This window comes from Oryx dammah, unplaced genomic scaffold (assembly GCF_014754425.2).
Source record: "Oryx dammah isolate SB20612 unplaced genomic scaffold, SCBI_Odam_1.1 HiC_scaffold_16, whole genome shotgun sequence".
NCBI classification, from domain to species: domain Eukaryota; kingdom Metazoa; phylum Chordata; class Mammalia; order Artiodactyla; family Bovidae; genus Oryx; species Oryx dammah.
The window spans coordinates 40,044,701-40,060,286 of NW_024070200.1; the positions used below are offsets into that span (position 1 = coordinate 40,044,701).

Consider the following 15,586-nt stretch of genomic DNA (forward strand, 5'->3'; position numbering starts at 1 on the left):
TGGCCCAGCACACCTCCCCCAGGAGGAAACTCAGAAGGATGCGCTTGGACCAGATGGGGGCCCCGAGTGTGTGGTTTCTAGGCTTCCTCTTGATGTTAAGGGAGTCCTTGGCGAAACTCTGGACCCAGCAGAATGACTGGACGGTACTGAGGAGCCCTCCCTGCTTTTCAGGGGAAGATGCAGGCCCTCCTGTGACCTGTCCTGTCCCAGGGCCTTGCCAGTGCCTTCCTCTGTAGTGACCCATGGTCATAAACGCCACACTGCCCCCACGTACACTGACATGGGAGCTGATGGATGAACCTAACGCTTCTGAATTGCAAGAGCTAGTCCTGGGAGAGAGGGGATGAAGGTTCTGCATAACCAGCTGCAGAGGCACCCTTCCTGGGGAGCAAGCTCCTTGAAAAGCAGGTGGCCCAGGACCTATGGGACAAGGGCCAGGTGCCAGAGTGCCCAGGGCCATCTTAGGAGAGTGCCCCGGAGCCTTCACAGGGCCAACACTGAAGCGCTCAGACTGCCAGCTTGGCCAAGCTCCATCCTCACCCATGGGCCCAACCAGGCTCCTCCAGCCACAGACACTGGCTAAACAAGCACACCAGTGCCAGATGGAGCTGACCTGTTGGTCCAAAGGCAGGACCTGCTAGTGGGTGCAGCTGGCCGCAGAGGGCGGAGCCAACACCTGTCTCCAGATGGGCAGGCACCCCATTCTCCTCACCCCTACCCCCCCATCCAAATATGCAGGAGGAAACCCAGGCTTTCCCCAACGACTGGATAATTTAAAGGAAGCTTTCAAAGGAATCCTGCAACCCTGGTAGCTGACTGAAGCCCTGCTTCTGATAGGATTGCAGACATGTGACCCTGGCACCCAAGGCCACCTGGGTTGAGGCATCCACCTGCCCCGGAGGTGCCAGGACACCCCACATGTGGACCAAGTGACCCCTCTTGTGCAGATTTGTCTTCACTCCAACATTCCCGCCAGCTCCAGCCTGGGGCTTGAGAGACAGCCCAGCCCCCAGCACAAAGCTGCCTCATCCACTCTTGTTCCCACATCTCTGGGGAGTCCTGTCCCAATGGCCAGCAAAAGGGCAGTCGCTAGGACTGAGGACACGGGTTTGTCTGTGCAAGTAACACACACGAAGCTCATACAAAGCAGTAAGAATCTGAATGAAATTCAATCAGAGCCTGTCTCTGATTCTCTCATGAGAATCATCTCTGGACACCTTCACCTTCAGTCCTCACCACACTGTAGGTTACTGATCAAAGGCCATCGTTACTCGAGGCAGGGGGAGCTACATTCCTGCTCCTGCTTTGCAGAGTGCTGCTTACACTTGTAAGCACCCACACTGCTCACACCGCCCACACTCGTGAGTGCCCGCACTGCCCACACTCATGACCACCCATACTCGTGAGTGCCCACACCGCTTACATGGCCTGCACTCGTAAGCACTCATGTCATTCACACCACTCACACTCATGAGCGCCCATTCCACTCACACAGCTCACATTTGTGAGCGTCCACACCACTCACATTGCTCACACTCGTGAGCGCCCACACTACTCACACTACCTACACAGCTCACATGAGAGAGGACAATGCCTAGGTCTCTCTACGTTGCAGGCATGGGCTTGGCTGGTCCAGGTAAGCCTGAGTCTGTGTTTCTAATGAGCTCCCCAGTGATGCCGGCGAACAACAGGGCCCTAAATGCCAAAGACTTGCCTCTCCTCACCCTGCATTTTGCAGGAACCCAACCCCTGAGTTCTCACAGGCATCAGAGGATCCAGAGCCTCTCTCCCTTCTAAGAACAGTCTCCTGGAAAACAGCATGGGAACGGGGCAGAGGAAACACCCAGGGCTGAGGTGTAAGGAACGTCCAAGCTGTCTCTGAGGATTGTGTGTTCATGTTCTGTATCTTCTGTTCACCTGGAAGCCACAGGATGGAGGCTCTAGGGCGGTGGTCCCCAACATTTTTGGCACTAGGGACCAGTTTTGTAAGGTGATTTTCGCACAGATTGGGGTGGGGGTGGCCTTGGTATGGTTCAAGCACATTACACTTATTGTGCACTTTATTTCTATTACCATTACACCAGCTCCACCTCAGATCATCAGGCATCAGAAGCTGGAGATGGGGACCCTGCTCTAGGGTGAGGATGCGTCAACCCCAGCTGTGAACTCGCAGTTCTGTTCATGAAGACACCACCTCCACTCCTCAGAATGTGTTTCGGCATCTTGCCAGGGAAGCAGACGGCTCATCTGTGGCTGTGGAATGCTAGTGAATGCTTGGCACTGGACCCAGCCAGTGCCTTCAGCCACAGTGTGGTAGACTCTCCCCTTCTGGGTGACCAGCCACCTGAGGACCAATATCCAACACCACTTTATGCTAAAGTACAGTGTCTGATGGTGCCTACCAGAACCTGTACCATCTACCAAAGATGCAGTCAGGTTTTGCAGGGAAGGCTGCAGGTGACAAGTGGGGCATCAAGGACGAAAACAGATGGAAGAATGTGGTTTGGTTTGAGACCATCAAGCTTCTAGGAGGATTCTCAGTGACAGCTTCTGACGGTTGCAATTTAAGGCTCCCTATGTGACATATTTTATTCAGAAAGACTAAAAAAAATAATGCAATGACCTCAGTATCTCAGGAAGCTGACGCGTGGCAGGAACCACGCGGTCCCTCTGCAGCTTCTGCACTCCTGATGGCTGAATGAGGCCAGCGTGGCTGAGAACTCAGCACGTGGAGCCCTCATAGCTCCCTCTACAGCTCACCTATACGCCCGAGAGAGAGGTCAGGCCCAGACAACCAGCCCATCTCCTGGAAACAGCTCGTCCTCAGCTCTCAGAATCTTTAGAAATCATCTCATAGAAACGGCCGACACTCAGGATTCACATCTCTCAAAGAGCATCTTCAGGGATGACTCTGGTGGTCCTGTGGCTCTGACTCCGCGCTCTCAATGTAGGGGGCCCGGGTTCAACCCCTGGTTGGGGAACTACATCCTACATCCTACAGCTAAGAGCTCACATCTGCAACTAAACTGCCCATGTGCCACAACTTATCCCTGGTGCGACCAAGTAAGAGAATAAAGAAAATATCTTTAAAAAGCAGCATCTTCCATTCAGTAAAGAGAAAGTGAAAGTGAAGTCGCTCAGTCGTGTCCGACTCTTTGCGACCCCATGGACTGTAGCCTACCAGGCTCCTCCCTCCATGGGATTCTCCAGGCAAGAGTACTGGAGTGGGTTGCCATTTCCATTCAGTAAAAGTGGTCTCTAACTTACATCTAATTTTAGGAGGTTCCCCTTGGTGTCAAGAGTGAGAGCTACATGACCCAGCACACAAGGGATGCTGGAAATTGGGGCAATGAGATCTGTGCATCTGGCAGCGGGTAATATGCCCGTGCCCTGACCTCCCAGCACCCGGTGAACTCGCCGAGCTCATTGAAGAGCCTGCACATCTCCTCGGAGTCATGAGGATAGAGGAAGACGTCTGTGTCCTGAGTGTGAGCTATGGACGTGCTGATGTCTACCTGTTCCCCGCTTCTTTTGTCTCATGAGTGTCAGGGTAAGCACAGAGCTGTGAGGGACATGAGAACGGAGCCCCACTCTGATCACTCACTTCTCAGACAGTCAAGCCCTGAGCGGCCGGGGAGGAGAGAGGGCGGAATAAGAAGGCTCATACTTGTGTACAGTATCGCGTGGCCTGGACTATGGGGTCTGAGGCTGGGGGTGTTCTAGGAAACAAACACCCCAGCGCCATAGAAGGGAATTAATAGATAGAAAGGGACCAAACTCAGCACATCCAGAAAATTGACCAGATTGTATTATTCAGACAAAGGAAATCATCAAGGGCCTGTGGAGGGGGGCAGGGTAGGGTGCAGAGGGCAGTAAGCCTTGCTTTCAGGACAACCACTGGTACCATCTGACTTGTTAACTATGCATTGACCACACTTTAATCATGGTGCACAGTTTATAATAAAATAATAACTTTAACAGCATAGTAAAAGTATATAAATACTAAAATGGGGTTGACCGAGCCCCACTGTTCTATCTCCCACAGGAGAAGTCAGAGGCATAAACCCTGCCTCGGGAGGCCTGGACTTCCAGCTCTAACCTTGCCGGCATTGCCTGGCCACCCAGGGCCACCGGGACACTGACCACAGGCCAGTGTCTACTCCAGGAAGCTGTCCTCACCCAGAAATCCACTGTGCCCCCTCCTTGTGAGACCTAGGTTGTCTCCAGGACCCTCTCTGCCCCAGCTTTCCTGACTCACAAGGACCCAGAACTGACGCCCATGGAGTGACTGGGGTGTCCTCCTCTGCCCGCCTTGGCCGATGGGTTGAGGGCCCATGCTCAGGTGTTTGCTCTGACAGCTCCTGGTAGGCTCCACCCCAGATGTCCTAAATGTCTGGGTGGCACACTGGCGGGAAGGGAGCACCATGGAGACCTGATGTCTTGGGGGTGCGGGGCAAGCTCACAGCCTGTGATGGATGCACAGAGCTCCAAGACGGGGGTCCTGTGGGCAGGTGGGCTGAGTCCCAGACACCCTTCCACCTGCAGAGCCCCACTAACAGGCCAGGTGATCGGTCTAGGACCCCCACCACTCAGCTGCACACCCCAAGCTGGGGGCTGTCAGGCTGCGAGGCAGAGTCCTGGGGCTGGCAGGTGAGCTGCAGGCACCTTGGGAGCAGTGACTCTGTAATGAGATGACATCCATCTGCTCTAGTTTGGTGGGTGCTGCTGCCCTGAGCCCCCACTTGATTTCTCCCTCGCTCTGGCCCTGGTCCCACCTCATCCTGTGTCAGGCCTCTCTCTGAGTCACTCCGACTCTGTATGATCCTCAAATTTATTTATATATTTATTTAATTTGGTGGGGCATATAGGGTCTTGCTTCCTTGATCAGGGATGGAACCCCTGCCCCCACACAAGTCTTAACCACTGGACCTCCAGTGACATCCCTCAAATTTATTCACCGATACCTACATGACAAGATTTCTCCTTACTTCTATGTTGGTTACTTAATAAGACAGACTGCAAACCAGCATGAAGCTGATCCCATACTCGCCTCTTAAAGGGTGAGAAGCGGAGCCCTTCAATGTGCAGAGAAGATCATCTTGGGTTTGTAGAACTGCTTTTAATATTATGTTTTTGGCTCCTTTACTCTCTCTGGTTTTTAATTGTTGAGAGCCCTCACTCTGCCCCTCACCCTGCCCTCCCACCACGGCTCTGGGTCACCACACCTTTCTGATGCCGTGCTCAAAGGCCTGTCTGGCCAGCCGGCCGGGCCCGTCCACCGTCTTGCCATCATCGTCCGGCCCCCAGCTGGCGCTGTAGATGTCGATGTAATTGGGTCTGGTGCCCAGAGACTTGGCCTCCACCACATCGGTCACATCTCCATCCAGCATTCGGATGCCTGAAAGCACAGGCGGATGTGAGAGCCGTGTGGATGCTGGCCCCTCGTGGGCAGGGTTCCCATGTACAACATCGGGCCCCACACTCAGCTGGGATCCCAGCCACTAGCAACTTCCGCCCTGACAGCCTGGAAACCCTGCTTGAACACAATGTCAGAGAAATTCACAGCAGAACGAGAGGGACTCAGACCTGAGCACCATCACAGGTTCAACAATGGTGCCCACAGCCACGTGGGCCCTGGCCGAGGCCTGAGGGAAGGCTGAGGTCACCAGACGGCTGGCTCCTTGTGGCTGGACAGCCTCAAGAGAGAGCAGACATCAATACCAGCTGTTTCACCTGCTGGCTCTGCCTGCTCCCTACTCCTTCACCCTCCATGGACCGCAGGCTTGTGTCCCCAGGCTCAGGGTTGACCCCCTAACCCCATGCCAGCATGTCTGGAGGCAGGACTCTCAGGAAGTTCGGATGCAGTCACGAGGGGCCAGGTCAGGACTAGCAGACTCAGGAGAACAGACGGCGAGAGCGTGCCTCCCATCTCCTCTGCCGCGTGAGGACACGGGTGGCGGTCATCTGCCAGCTGCCACGCTACGGGGCCATCTCGAGAAAGCAGTGGGCTGGCACCTTGAACTCGGGTTTCAGCCCCCCCCAGAGCTGTGAGCCACAAGGGCCTGTGGTCTGGGCCGCCTGGTCTGCGGGACTTTCTCATGGCTGCCTGAGCGGTTTGGACCCTTAGGTGCCTGGTAGCAAGATGCAGGGCTGCCACCATTGTTGAAGACTGGATGTGCCAGTACAGGAAGCGGGGTGGGGCGTGAACACTTTGTCACCAGCTCCAGAGAGGAGGCCTGGGGAGGAGGGCCCTCACCAACGGGAAGTGGGGGGAACACGGAGCAGGCCACCGGGCAGACCCTGCCCAACCACCTGTTGCAACCAGTTAGTGACCACGGGGCGACCTCATGTCCCTAAGCTTCTGACGTCTGTAACATGCAGTGATGAAAGCTGTCAAATTTGCTGAGGCAACAAAACATCAAAAAAGATGGTTCATATAATGTGCCTGGCATGCGGTAAGTGGCCACTGTGTCAGCAGCTGGTCTGACCCTAACTGTAAAAACCGGGGCAGTAAAACCTACTTCCAGGGGCTGTTAACAATAACTACTTTTTACCTTTATTTTTAAAACATTTACTATTTGACACATGAAGGATTGCCTGGGACACATGTTACAAGCCTACTAAATAAAGCCTGGTACATGTTAGTTACAGAGCCTACTAAAGAAAGTAACAGACAAACATGAACCTCCATCTTGGGAAAATATGAACTTGAACACCTGAGGCCTTGACCCAGGCCTGCCCCTCACACAGGAAAGTACTCAGAAATGTGCATTAGTTTATCCATTGCCTTAACAGTGGGTGCTTTAATATGAGTGGAAGCAGGCTTAAATAATGCAGCGTGTACTGGGAATTCATCCTTTGTCAGTTACTTATGTTATAAATACCTTCTCCCAGTTGGTGCCTTGTCTTCTCACTTTGTTTTGGTGTCTTATGATAAATATGAGGTTCTCTGTTTGAATAGAGTAAGAGCCAAATCTTCTTTGGGTTTGTCAGCATCTGTGGAGGATGGACCCCCCATGCTGTACTTTCTCCTTTCTGATTTCTGGGGGATGAGAGCAGTCAGCATGGCCCCCAAAACCATGCCTCCTGGTCTCTGGTCTGTGTGTCCAGGGCCCCTGTCTCCATGGCTGTGTCACAGATGGGACCTTGCGGCTCTTGGAGCCATGAACCCTGAGGAGGGGCCACAACCAGTACAGGATGCTGGCTGCTTCGTGGGGCAAAGACGCAGCCCCGGGGCAAGATGAACCGCAGAGTGCTTCAGGGGGAAGAGAGCAGGCACTAGACAGTCCCAGGGTGGAATCACATTCCAGCTGCATCTGGCCTTGGGCCAGGGTCTCATACTCTCTGAGCCCATGTTTTCCAAAAAACCTGCTGGGGCAGTCGGGAGGATAATATAACATCGGGGCCCTGATGCCCTCTGCTTTCTGAAAAAAAAGCAGCTGGTTTCTTCATGTCCTTATCTTTAGCAATGGATTCTCCAGGGCAAGAGACCCCACCAACCATACACACAGCCAAAACCAAACCAGTTCTGCCATCCAGGGGGTGACAGTAGCCTGCCACCCTCAGGCCTCTCCAGGCCAGGGATGGGTGGTGGAATGCCAACGTCTGAACAGGAACAAGACGCCAGGAGATATCCCCCAAGTACATAAAAACAGAAGACCAGAATGCTTCCCAACACCTCTCACATGCCTCCTCTTCCATCCTGGAGGAAGAGTGACTGATGTGTGAGGAAGAAAGCATGACATACTGAGTTTTTAATTAAGCATCTGTTTTTCCAACACTGACAAGCTGCCAACAAGGAAAAGGTGAATATTTCCAGTGGAGACCTGCTGTTCCAGTACTGGCGTTAAATGCAAATGGCTCTCTGGAAATGCCCAACTGAAGAAAACAGTCATCATTTCTTTAATGAAAAAATGAAGACCCATTTCCCATAAACTGTCAGGTACAAAAATAATGTGGACAAACCATCTGGATTTGGTTTGTCCTGGTTGTTGGTGTGCCCACAACTGGGCAGCAGGCTGGGTCCAGGGCTTCCAGGAATGGGACACGCGGGGCTGACCCGTCCACTCTGAGGTCCCATCTAGGGAACGTGGTGGGAGAAGTGTGATGAGGAGGAGGGGGAGAGGGCTTCGCAGGGCCTGCTGGGCAGCTCAGCCCCTGGCAGAGTCACATCCGAGAAGATCGCACAGCTGGGCTTGCTGCAAACAGTCACCTTTCCACAGACTGACCTGCACCCACAGCAGCCTCACTGTCCTGGAGAACCCGACGAAAGCACTGATCTTACAAGTCTCCTGAAGAAGTTAAAAAAACAACCACAATTTTCTCATAGTGACTCATCCTTCCTCCCTTCCCTTGCTCCTAATTTATAGAAGAGAATGACAACCCACTCCAGTACTCTTGCCTGGAGAATCCCATGGACAGAGGAGCCTGGTGGGCTGCAGTCCATGGTGTCACACAGACTCGGACTCGAATGAAGCAACTGAGCACACAGCACATGCAAATCACAGGCTCGTGTGCGGCGGACAAACCCACCCAGGGCCACTGCATCGCCCCTGCAAGTGCCCTGCATCCGTCCACGTTCACAGGCCAGTGGTAGGCGGGCAGTGCTGGACTTGCAGACAGGGTCTTTAAGGAGTAATTAAGCGGAAGTGAGGTCACATGGGTGTACACCCATCCAACAGGCCTGGTGTCCTTCTAAGAGGAAGGACAACACAGACCAAGGGATGACCACGGGGAGACAGAGATAAGCAGCTATCTGCTGGTCTAGAGAGAGGCCTTGAAAGAAACCAGGCCTGCCAACACCTTCACCTTGGACGTTCAGCCTCTAGAACCGAGAGAAAAAGGTTTCTGTTGGTGAGCCAAGGAAAAGACAACCAGAAGAACACCCCCTGCCCTCCTCCCTCTCCCCAACAGGAAGTCAGCCATCAGGCCGTCTGGAGGAGGGAAGGGGAGTGGGATGTAGGCCCACTCTTGTCTATTGAGAGGTAATGTGTTTTGCCTTCAGCAAATGAATGGCAATGCAAGAGCAATGAACAGCGGCAAGTAAAATTAGATTGTGGCTTCCTGAGTGTGACAAATGGGCCTCCCCAACAAATTTTGCTCATTAATCCAGAGTTTATTTTAGCAATTTCCACAGAGAATTGATTTCATCTTTCTCTTTTTCCACTAAAACTACAGTATATTCTGTCCTACCCACAGCCATTCTGGGCTGAGGGAGGTTGCAACAGTTGTTTAGAAATGCTGCAAACCTAAAAGGCTTCTGCTCTCATTATGGCCCAAGACAAATAAGCTCTCAGATCTGTAAACATGCCTGCACTGAACAGCCTCCTCCTAAGACCTCAGGCATGTCTGCGGGACTAGGAGGCACATGTGAACTTGCCACAGGGTTACAGAAGTGTCCAGACACCACAGCTGACCACCACACCAGGTCTCCCTGGGCTCCTGTTCAGTCCGATATCCCTCACAGTGGAAGCGAGGCAGGAGCCAGCGGTGTCCAGTAAACTCTTGAGGTCCTGCACCGTCTTGGGCCCCTGAGAGGAGGCCTCTCCCAGTAGGTCTCGCACGAACCCTGTCTCTTATTTTCTGTATTCTGATGCTTCAGGCCTTGCTGACCCTGCAGGGACTGAACCCCCACACTCCCAGGCTGGCCAGTTCTTGGAGATGGTACAGGAGGCCCCCAGGATGTCTTCCTTCAGCAAACCATAAAATCCAGAGCCCACGCCACAGGCATGTCTTTCATTGGGGGTGGGGGGGTAGGGCGGGTCTTACCTTCAGGTTACTCTCCACCTGCCCCAATCACCCCAGGGCCAGGAACCAGACCACCAGGGGCGGCCCCTAAGCCCCAAGCCCTGAAATGATTCAAACTACCCCATCTTAGGCCTGCTCACCCCCTCCTCACGTGTCTTTTATGCAGAAACCACAATAAGGGCTGCAGATCACTGCTTCCCTTGCTCCTTCTGCCTCCAGAGAGACCCTGGAGCCTGCCATGTGTCTCCCATGGCAGCATGACCCATTCTCTTGGGAACTGTGAGTGACAGCCTCTGCTCAGGGACCACTGTCTCCTGACCTGTGGGCTTGTCATACCTGAATAATAAGGAAAACTCTATTTCAAAACAGGTCACTCTTTCATAATCAGGTTCTGCTGATTCGTCAGAGAACAGTAAAAAGTGGAAGAACCTCAGCAGTGCGCTGGAGATTTGAAATCCTGACTGAGGTTCGTGGTTTCTGCACCAGGAGCAGGGTCCAGAGAGCAAAGCAGTTCAAGCAGGGCTGGCGGGGTGGGACAGGGGACAGCAGGCAGGACAGGGACTTAGCCCCATAGGCAGGAATGGGAGGAGCCCTGAAGGACGTACGTCCTATGACAGGACGCCCTGAGCGGGCCTCTGATGAAACCAGAAGGCAGTGAAAAGAAGACAGTCAAACCACCCAGCAAGAAGGCCACTGGCTTGTCACGTAGGCTCGGACATGCTGTGTGTTCTCTCCATGCCTATCTTTCTCACAAGCCCCCCAGGAGCAGAATTGCTTACACGGACAACCTCAGAACCGCACATGCAGCCTAGAATCGGCTCACCTGTCCTCTGGGGAGGACAGTGGCCACACCTGCCCATCTCCTCCTTCCTAAGGCTCCTCTCAGCCTCGGGGTACCATACCCAGCAGGTGGGGGCCTTTGATGAGAATGTGGAGGCTGTGGCTACCCATAGTCACTAAATCTCCCCAAACCTCCCAATGCATTTAAAATTTTCCTGCAGTTAAAAACACACGTGGAGCCTTTGAAGATTAATCTGCAGCTTAAATTGTACTCTTAAAATACTCGTAAGCCTAAACAGCTTAATGGAAACACTAATGAGACTGAGTTCTATGAGCCTGAATTAACATAATGAACTAATTTATGGGCAAGGATTAATTTAGCTGTTATGTACTTAACATTCTCCTGTTTATGAAAGGAAAGGCAAGATTCAGTTCCCCCATCAAACAGGGAACAAAAACACCAGCAGGAATATGGCTGCTGCTGCTGCACTTGTCCTTCCCAGAAACAGTCAACAGGCTGAAAAGGCACCTGCCTTTTGTCCTTCACGAGGCCTGAGCAGGACACCTTTCAGTTCCAGGGCACCACCTACCCCCCAGCAGCCTGGGGATCTGTCCCTTGGGCTGGGGGGCTTCGCTGAGCTGGAGTTGGACACAGGGCCAGGTTGTGCTCCAGGTGACCCCATCCTGCCTCAGGGAAGTGTCTGAGTCCTGCTAAGCATCAGCTCAGGGGAATAAGTTGCCAAAAGCCAGATGCCCCCTAAAGTTAAAAAGGCAAGGGCTTCATCATGTGCCCTACAGGTGACCTCACCCAGCAAGTTTTCCTTAGGCCAGGGTGGGGTGGGCATCCTACAGGATGTTGGGAGGGGCCCTAAGGCAGGAGGACTCGATGCAGTGGCCTGGCTCACCGCCCCCCGGAAGTCTGGGAGGGGCTCTCAAGGAACTAGCCGGGAGGGCTCTGTCCAGAACTCACCTAGCAGGTGAGACACTGATGACGATGAGCTGAAGGCTGGTGGGTGCAAGTCTGAGCCCACCCACCACCACTCCCAACCAGAAGCAGACAGGGAAAGAGGAATGGGGAACACTAAGCACAGGGCTAAAATTTTTTTTTTTTAATTAAAAAAAGGTTAAGAGAGTGAGAGAATAAAGACAGTGAGGAGAAAAGGGCAGGGGAGGGCTCGCCATCCTCTCTCTGTGACTTCCCAGGTTGTCCCAGTTATCACAGGAAGGATGGAGAGCATGGCTTAGAACATATGAGGCTGGAAGAGAGAAGCAAGGCCCAGTTACCTTTGGAAGAAATGTAAATGCAGCCAAGGAGAAGGATTCACATGCCCACTGCGGACCATGGACCCTTTCTATCTGCTCTGCGCCTCCTCACGGGCGTGGTGGCAACAGTCTTCACCCGGTCACCACTGCAGCACCAGGAGCCACAGCTGCAGAGGGACGACCTCGGCTTAACGCCAGGGGCCTGAGCTCACATGTTGGCTCTGCCAGCAGCAGTGGTGCGGACCCAGAGGTAGCAGGCAAGCCTCCTCTCTGTCAGTCTCCCCTGGTGTGAAGCAACTGTACGAACACCCAGCTCCAAGCGTCATTCTGAGGACCAGATGCACAGATGACTGTGTGTTGGTGCAGCATCTGGTAACTAATGGCAACCAGTGACCGCACTGAGCGCCATCACAATAAAAATATACCGATTGGCTGGATGACGAAGGGAAATCGAGCCCCTGGTCTACCTCTACTCAGGGCCCTAGAAATAACAGAAGCAAGAAAAGAAACAAATAAAACAGTAACAGCCCTGGAAAACAAGGGACAGGAGGAGGAGGCGGGGTGGGAGGCTGTGGCGGGGGGTGGAGTCGGGGGGTGGTGGTGAAGGGATGGGGTGGAGTGGCGTGGGTGAGGGGGTGGGGTGGTTAGGGTTAGGGTCCTGCCATGCCAGAGGGTTAGGGTTGGGGTTAGGGTTAGGTGGGTGGGATAGCCACCTCCCCTCTGGGCTGCCAGTGGGCAGCAGCAGGCTTCATTCAGAGTCTGACACCAAGGACGAGGGCACCAAAGCTGGACAGGGAGAACAAAGTGGGCAATGGAGGGTCTAGTACCACCTTGCCAGACTCTAGCATCTTCTTTCAATAGTTGACAGAACAGCCAGACAGAAAATTGGCAAGGATGTGGAAGAACTCACCACTACCAACAACCAATAGGGTCTCACTTCTAGAACATTCTACTCAACAAGAGAATACATGTCCTTGTCAAGTGCATGCAGAAGACTACCAAGATAGATTCACCTCTGACCTCAATGAATCTAGGAGAACTGAACTCCTATCCAAGTGTGTTCCACAACCACGAGGGACTCTAACTTGGTCTCTAACTAGTAACCAATGGTAGAAAGAGAACAGAGCATCTCCAAACAGCTGGAAACAAAACAACACGCTCCTAAATAATCTATGAGCCTGAAAGGAAGTATCAAGGGAAAAACAAAACATTGAACTGAATGAAAAGGCAAATACAACATATCAAAATCTGTGAGACATGGCTAAACTTACTGCTATGAGAGAGATTTATGGCACCACCGTTTACATCAGAGAAGAGGAAAACATCTCCAATCAATAACGGAAGCATCCACTTCAAGATCCTAGAAAAAGACTTGGATAAGCCCAAAGCAAGAGAAAGGAAGGAAGCATAAAGATGGGAGCAGAAAACAATGAAGTTGAAAACAGAAAAACACTAGAGAAAATAAGCATAACAAAGAGCTGGTTTTCTAAAAAGATTACTAAAACTTGGTAAACTTCAAGTATGAATGACTTAAAAAAAGGGGGGGTGGGGGTGGGGAGACACAAATTACCAACATTAGGAATTAAACAAAATATAACCACAGACTCTACTGCACCAAAAGTGCAATAAGAGAATACTACAAATAACTCTACACAGATAAATGTGACAAGTTAGATGAAATGGACCACCTCCTCACAACATACAAACTATCACAGTTCTTGCCTGGGAAATCCCATGCATAGAGGAGCCTGGAGGGCTACAGTCCATGGGGTCACAAAGACTCGGACACAGTAGAGTATACGTGCTCTGCACTCAGTATGAAACAGACAATTTGAACAGCTCTGTAACTTTTCAAGAAATTTAGTTTGTAATTAAAAAAAAAATCTCCCCACAAAAGAGATTTTTTTAGGTCAGAAGAATCTACTAGTAGTTAAAGAATTAACATCAATTCTACACAATCACTTCCAGAACATAAAAGGGAGGGAACAATTCTCAATTCACTTACTGAAGCTAGGACTGCCCTGATACTAAGATCAAACACAGTGTAAAGAGAGAGAGAGAAAAAAAATTACAAACCAAGACTACTCCTCATGAACATAAAAACCCTTTAAAAAATATTAGCAAATGGGTTTCAGTAATGTATCAAAAAGGAAAAGAAAACATCATGGCCAAGTGGGGCTTACTCTACAGACAATACTGGATCAATATTCAGAAACCAATATAACCCACCATGCTAACAAGCTAAAGAAAAATCACATAAAACATGTCACTCGATGAGGAAAAGGTGGTGACAACATTTTACACCCATGCATTCTTTAAAAAACTCAAAAAATTGTGAATAGAAGGGAACATAATGAACTTTCTAAAAAACGTTTACAAAAAAATTATTCTTAATGTAAAGGTCCAGACCTTGTTCCTAAGGTCAGGAACAAGGCAAGGATGTCTGCTCTTGGCCGGAAGTTGTAACCATGGTGATAAAGCAAGAAAAGGAAATAAAAAGCACATGGATTAAGAAGAAGAAATAAAATTCCCCCAATTTGCAGATAACAGTATCAAGTATAAAATCTAAAAGAATCTACACCTAGAACTAATAATGAAGTTTAGAAAGGTTGCAGGATACAAGATTAACATGCAAAAACATTTGTATTTCTGTATGTTAACAATGAACACATGAATGTCAAAGAAAAACTATGACTTTTATCATCATTTAAATAAAATGAAATAGATATAAACCTAACCAAACATGTATGAACTTGCATGGTGAAAACTTCATGGTGCTGATGAAAGAAATCAAAGATATAAATAAATGAAGAGACATATTGTGTTCATAAACATAGTAAAGAGGTCAATTCTCCCAGTTAACGTACAGGTTTAACACAATTCCTACCAAAACCCCAGCAAGATTTTTTGCTAGATATTGACAAAATACTGACAAAACTTGTAGAGAAAGGCGAAAGAATTAGGAAATCTAAAGTGGGAACAATCATCTACCTTATTTCATAACTTTCTGTAGCTACGACAGCTAAGACTTTGCTGTACTGGCAGACTGACACAGGCACATAGATCAATGGAACAGACTGAAAGCTAAAATATAAACTCATACAAATAACTCAAATGACTCTGGACAAAAGTGCAAAAGCAACTCAATGGAAGAAAGACACTGCAACACAGTGCCACAGCAACTAAATGTCCATAGGCAAACAAAACAAAAATAAGAAACCTTGACACAGGTCTGACACATTATACAAAACCAACTCAGAGTAGATCTCTCAAAATGGAACTAAAAGATTTTTATAAAACTGTAAAGCTTTTAGAAAAAAAAAAGATAATATCTTTAGAATGTAAGATAAGAAAAAAAAAAAGAATGTAAGATAAGGCAGAGCTATAAGACTGATATAAAAAAATGACCCATAAAAGTTAAAGTTGATCAACTGGATTTCATCAAAATTTTAAAATTTTACACTGGAAAAGACATAGTTGAGAAGGATGAAATGGCAAGTTACAAAATGGGAGAAAACATTCACAAACAACATCATCATCATAGCACAAATAGCTAGAACATATAACGATCTCTCAACACTTAATAGTTAAAAATTAGAAAATGAGAAAAAAGACATGAAGAGACATACGACCAGAGGACACACAGATGGCAAATAAGGACGTGAAAGGATGCCCCACATCACTAGCCTTAGAGAAATGCAAATTAATGAGATATCACTACATACCCATCAGAATGGCTAATGGAGAATCAGTGACAACACCAAATACTGGCAAGCAGCATAGAAACTGGATCACT

The 15,586-nt window shown here is 50.1% G+C and overlaps 1 protein-coding gene across 1 annotated transcript in view; it reads right to left on the minus strand.

The window, feature by feature from the left end:
• PCSK6 (proprotein convertase subtilisin/kexin type 6) overlaps positions 1–15,586 on the minus strand; it is a gene marked incomplete at its 5' end in the record, with an annotated part of 168,981 nt that overhangs the window by 60,213 nt on the left and 93,182 nt on the right. The window contains one exon of the mRNA XM_040257107.1: positions 5,226–5,398. Coding sequence (XP_040113041.1) covers positions 5,226–5,398 — 173 coding nt within the window. The remainder of the gene's footprint in view (positions 1–5,225; positions 5,399–15,586) is intronic.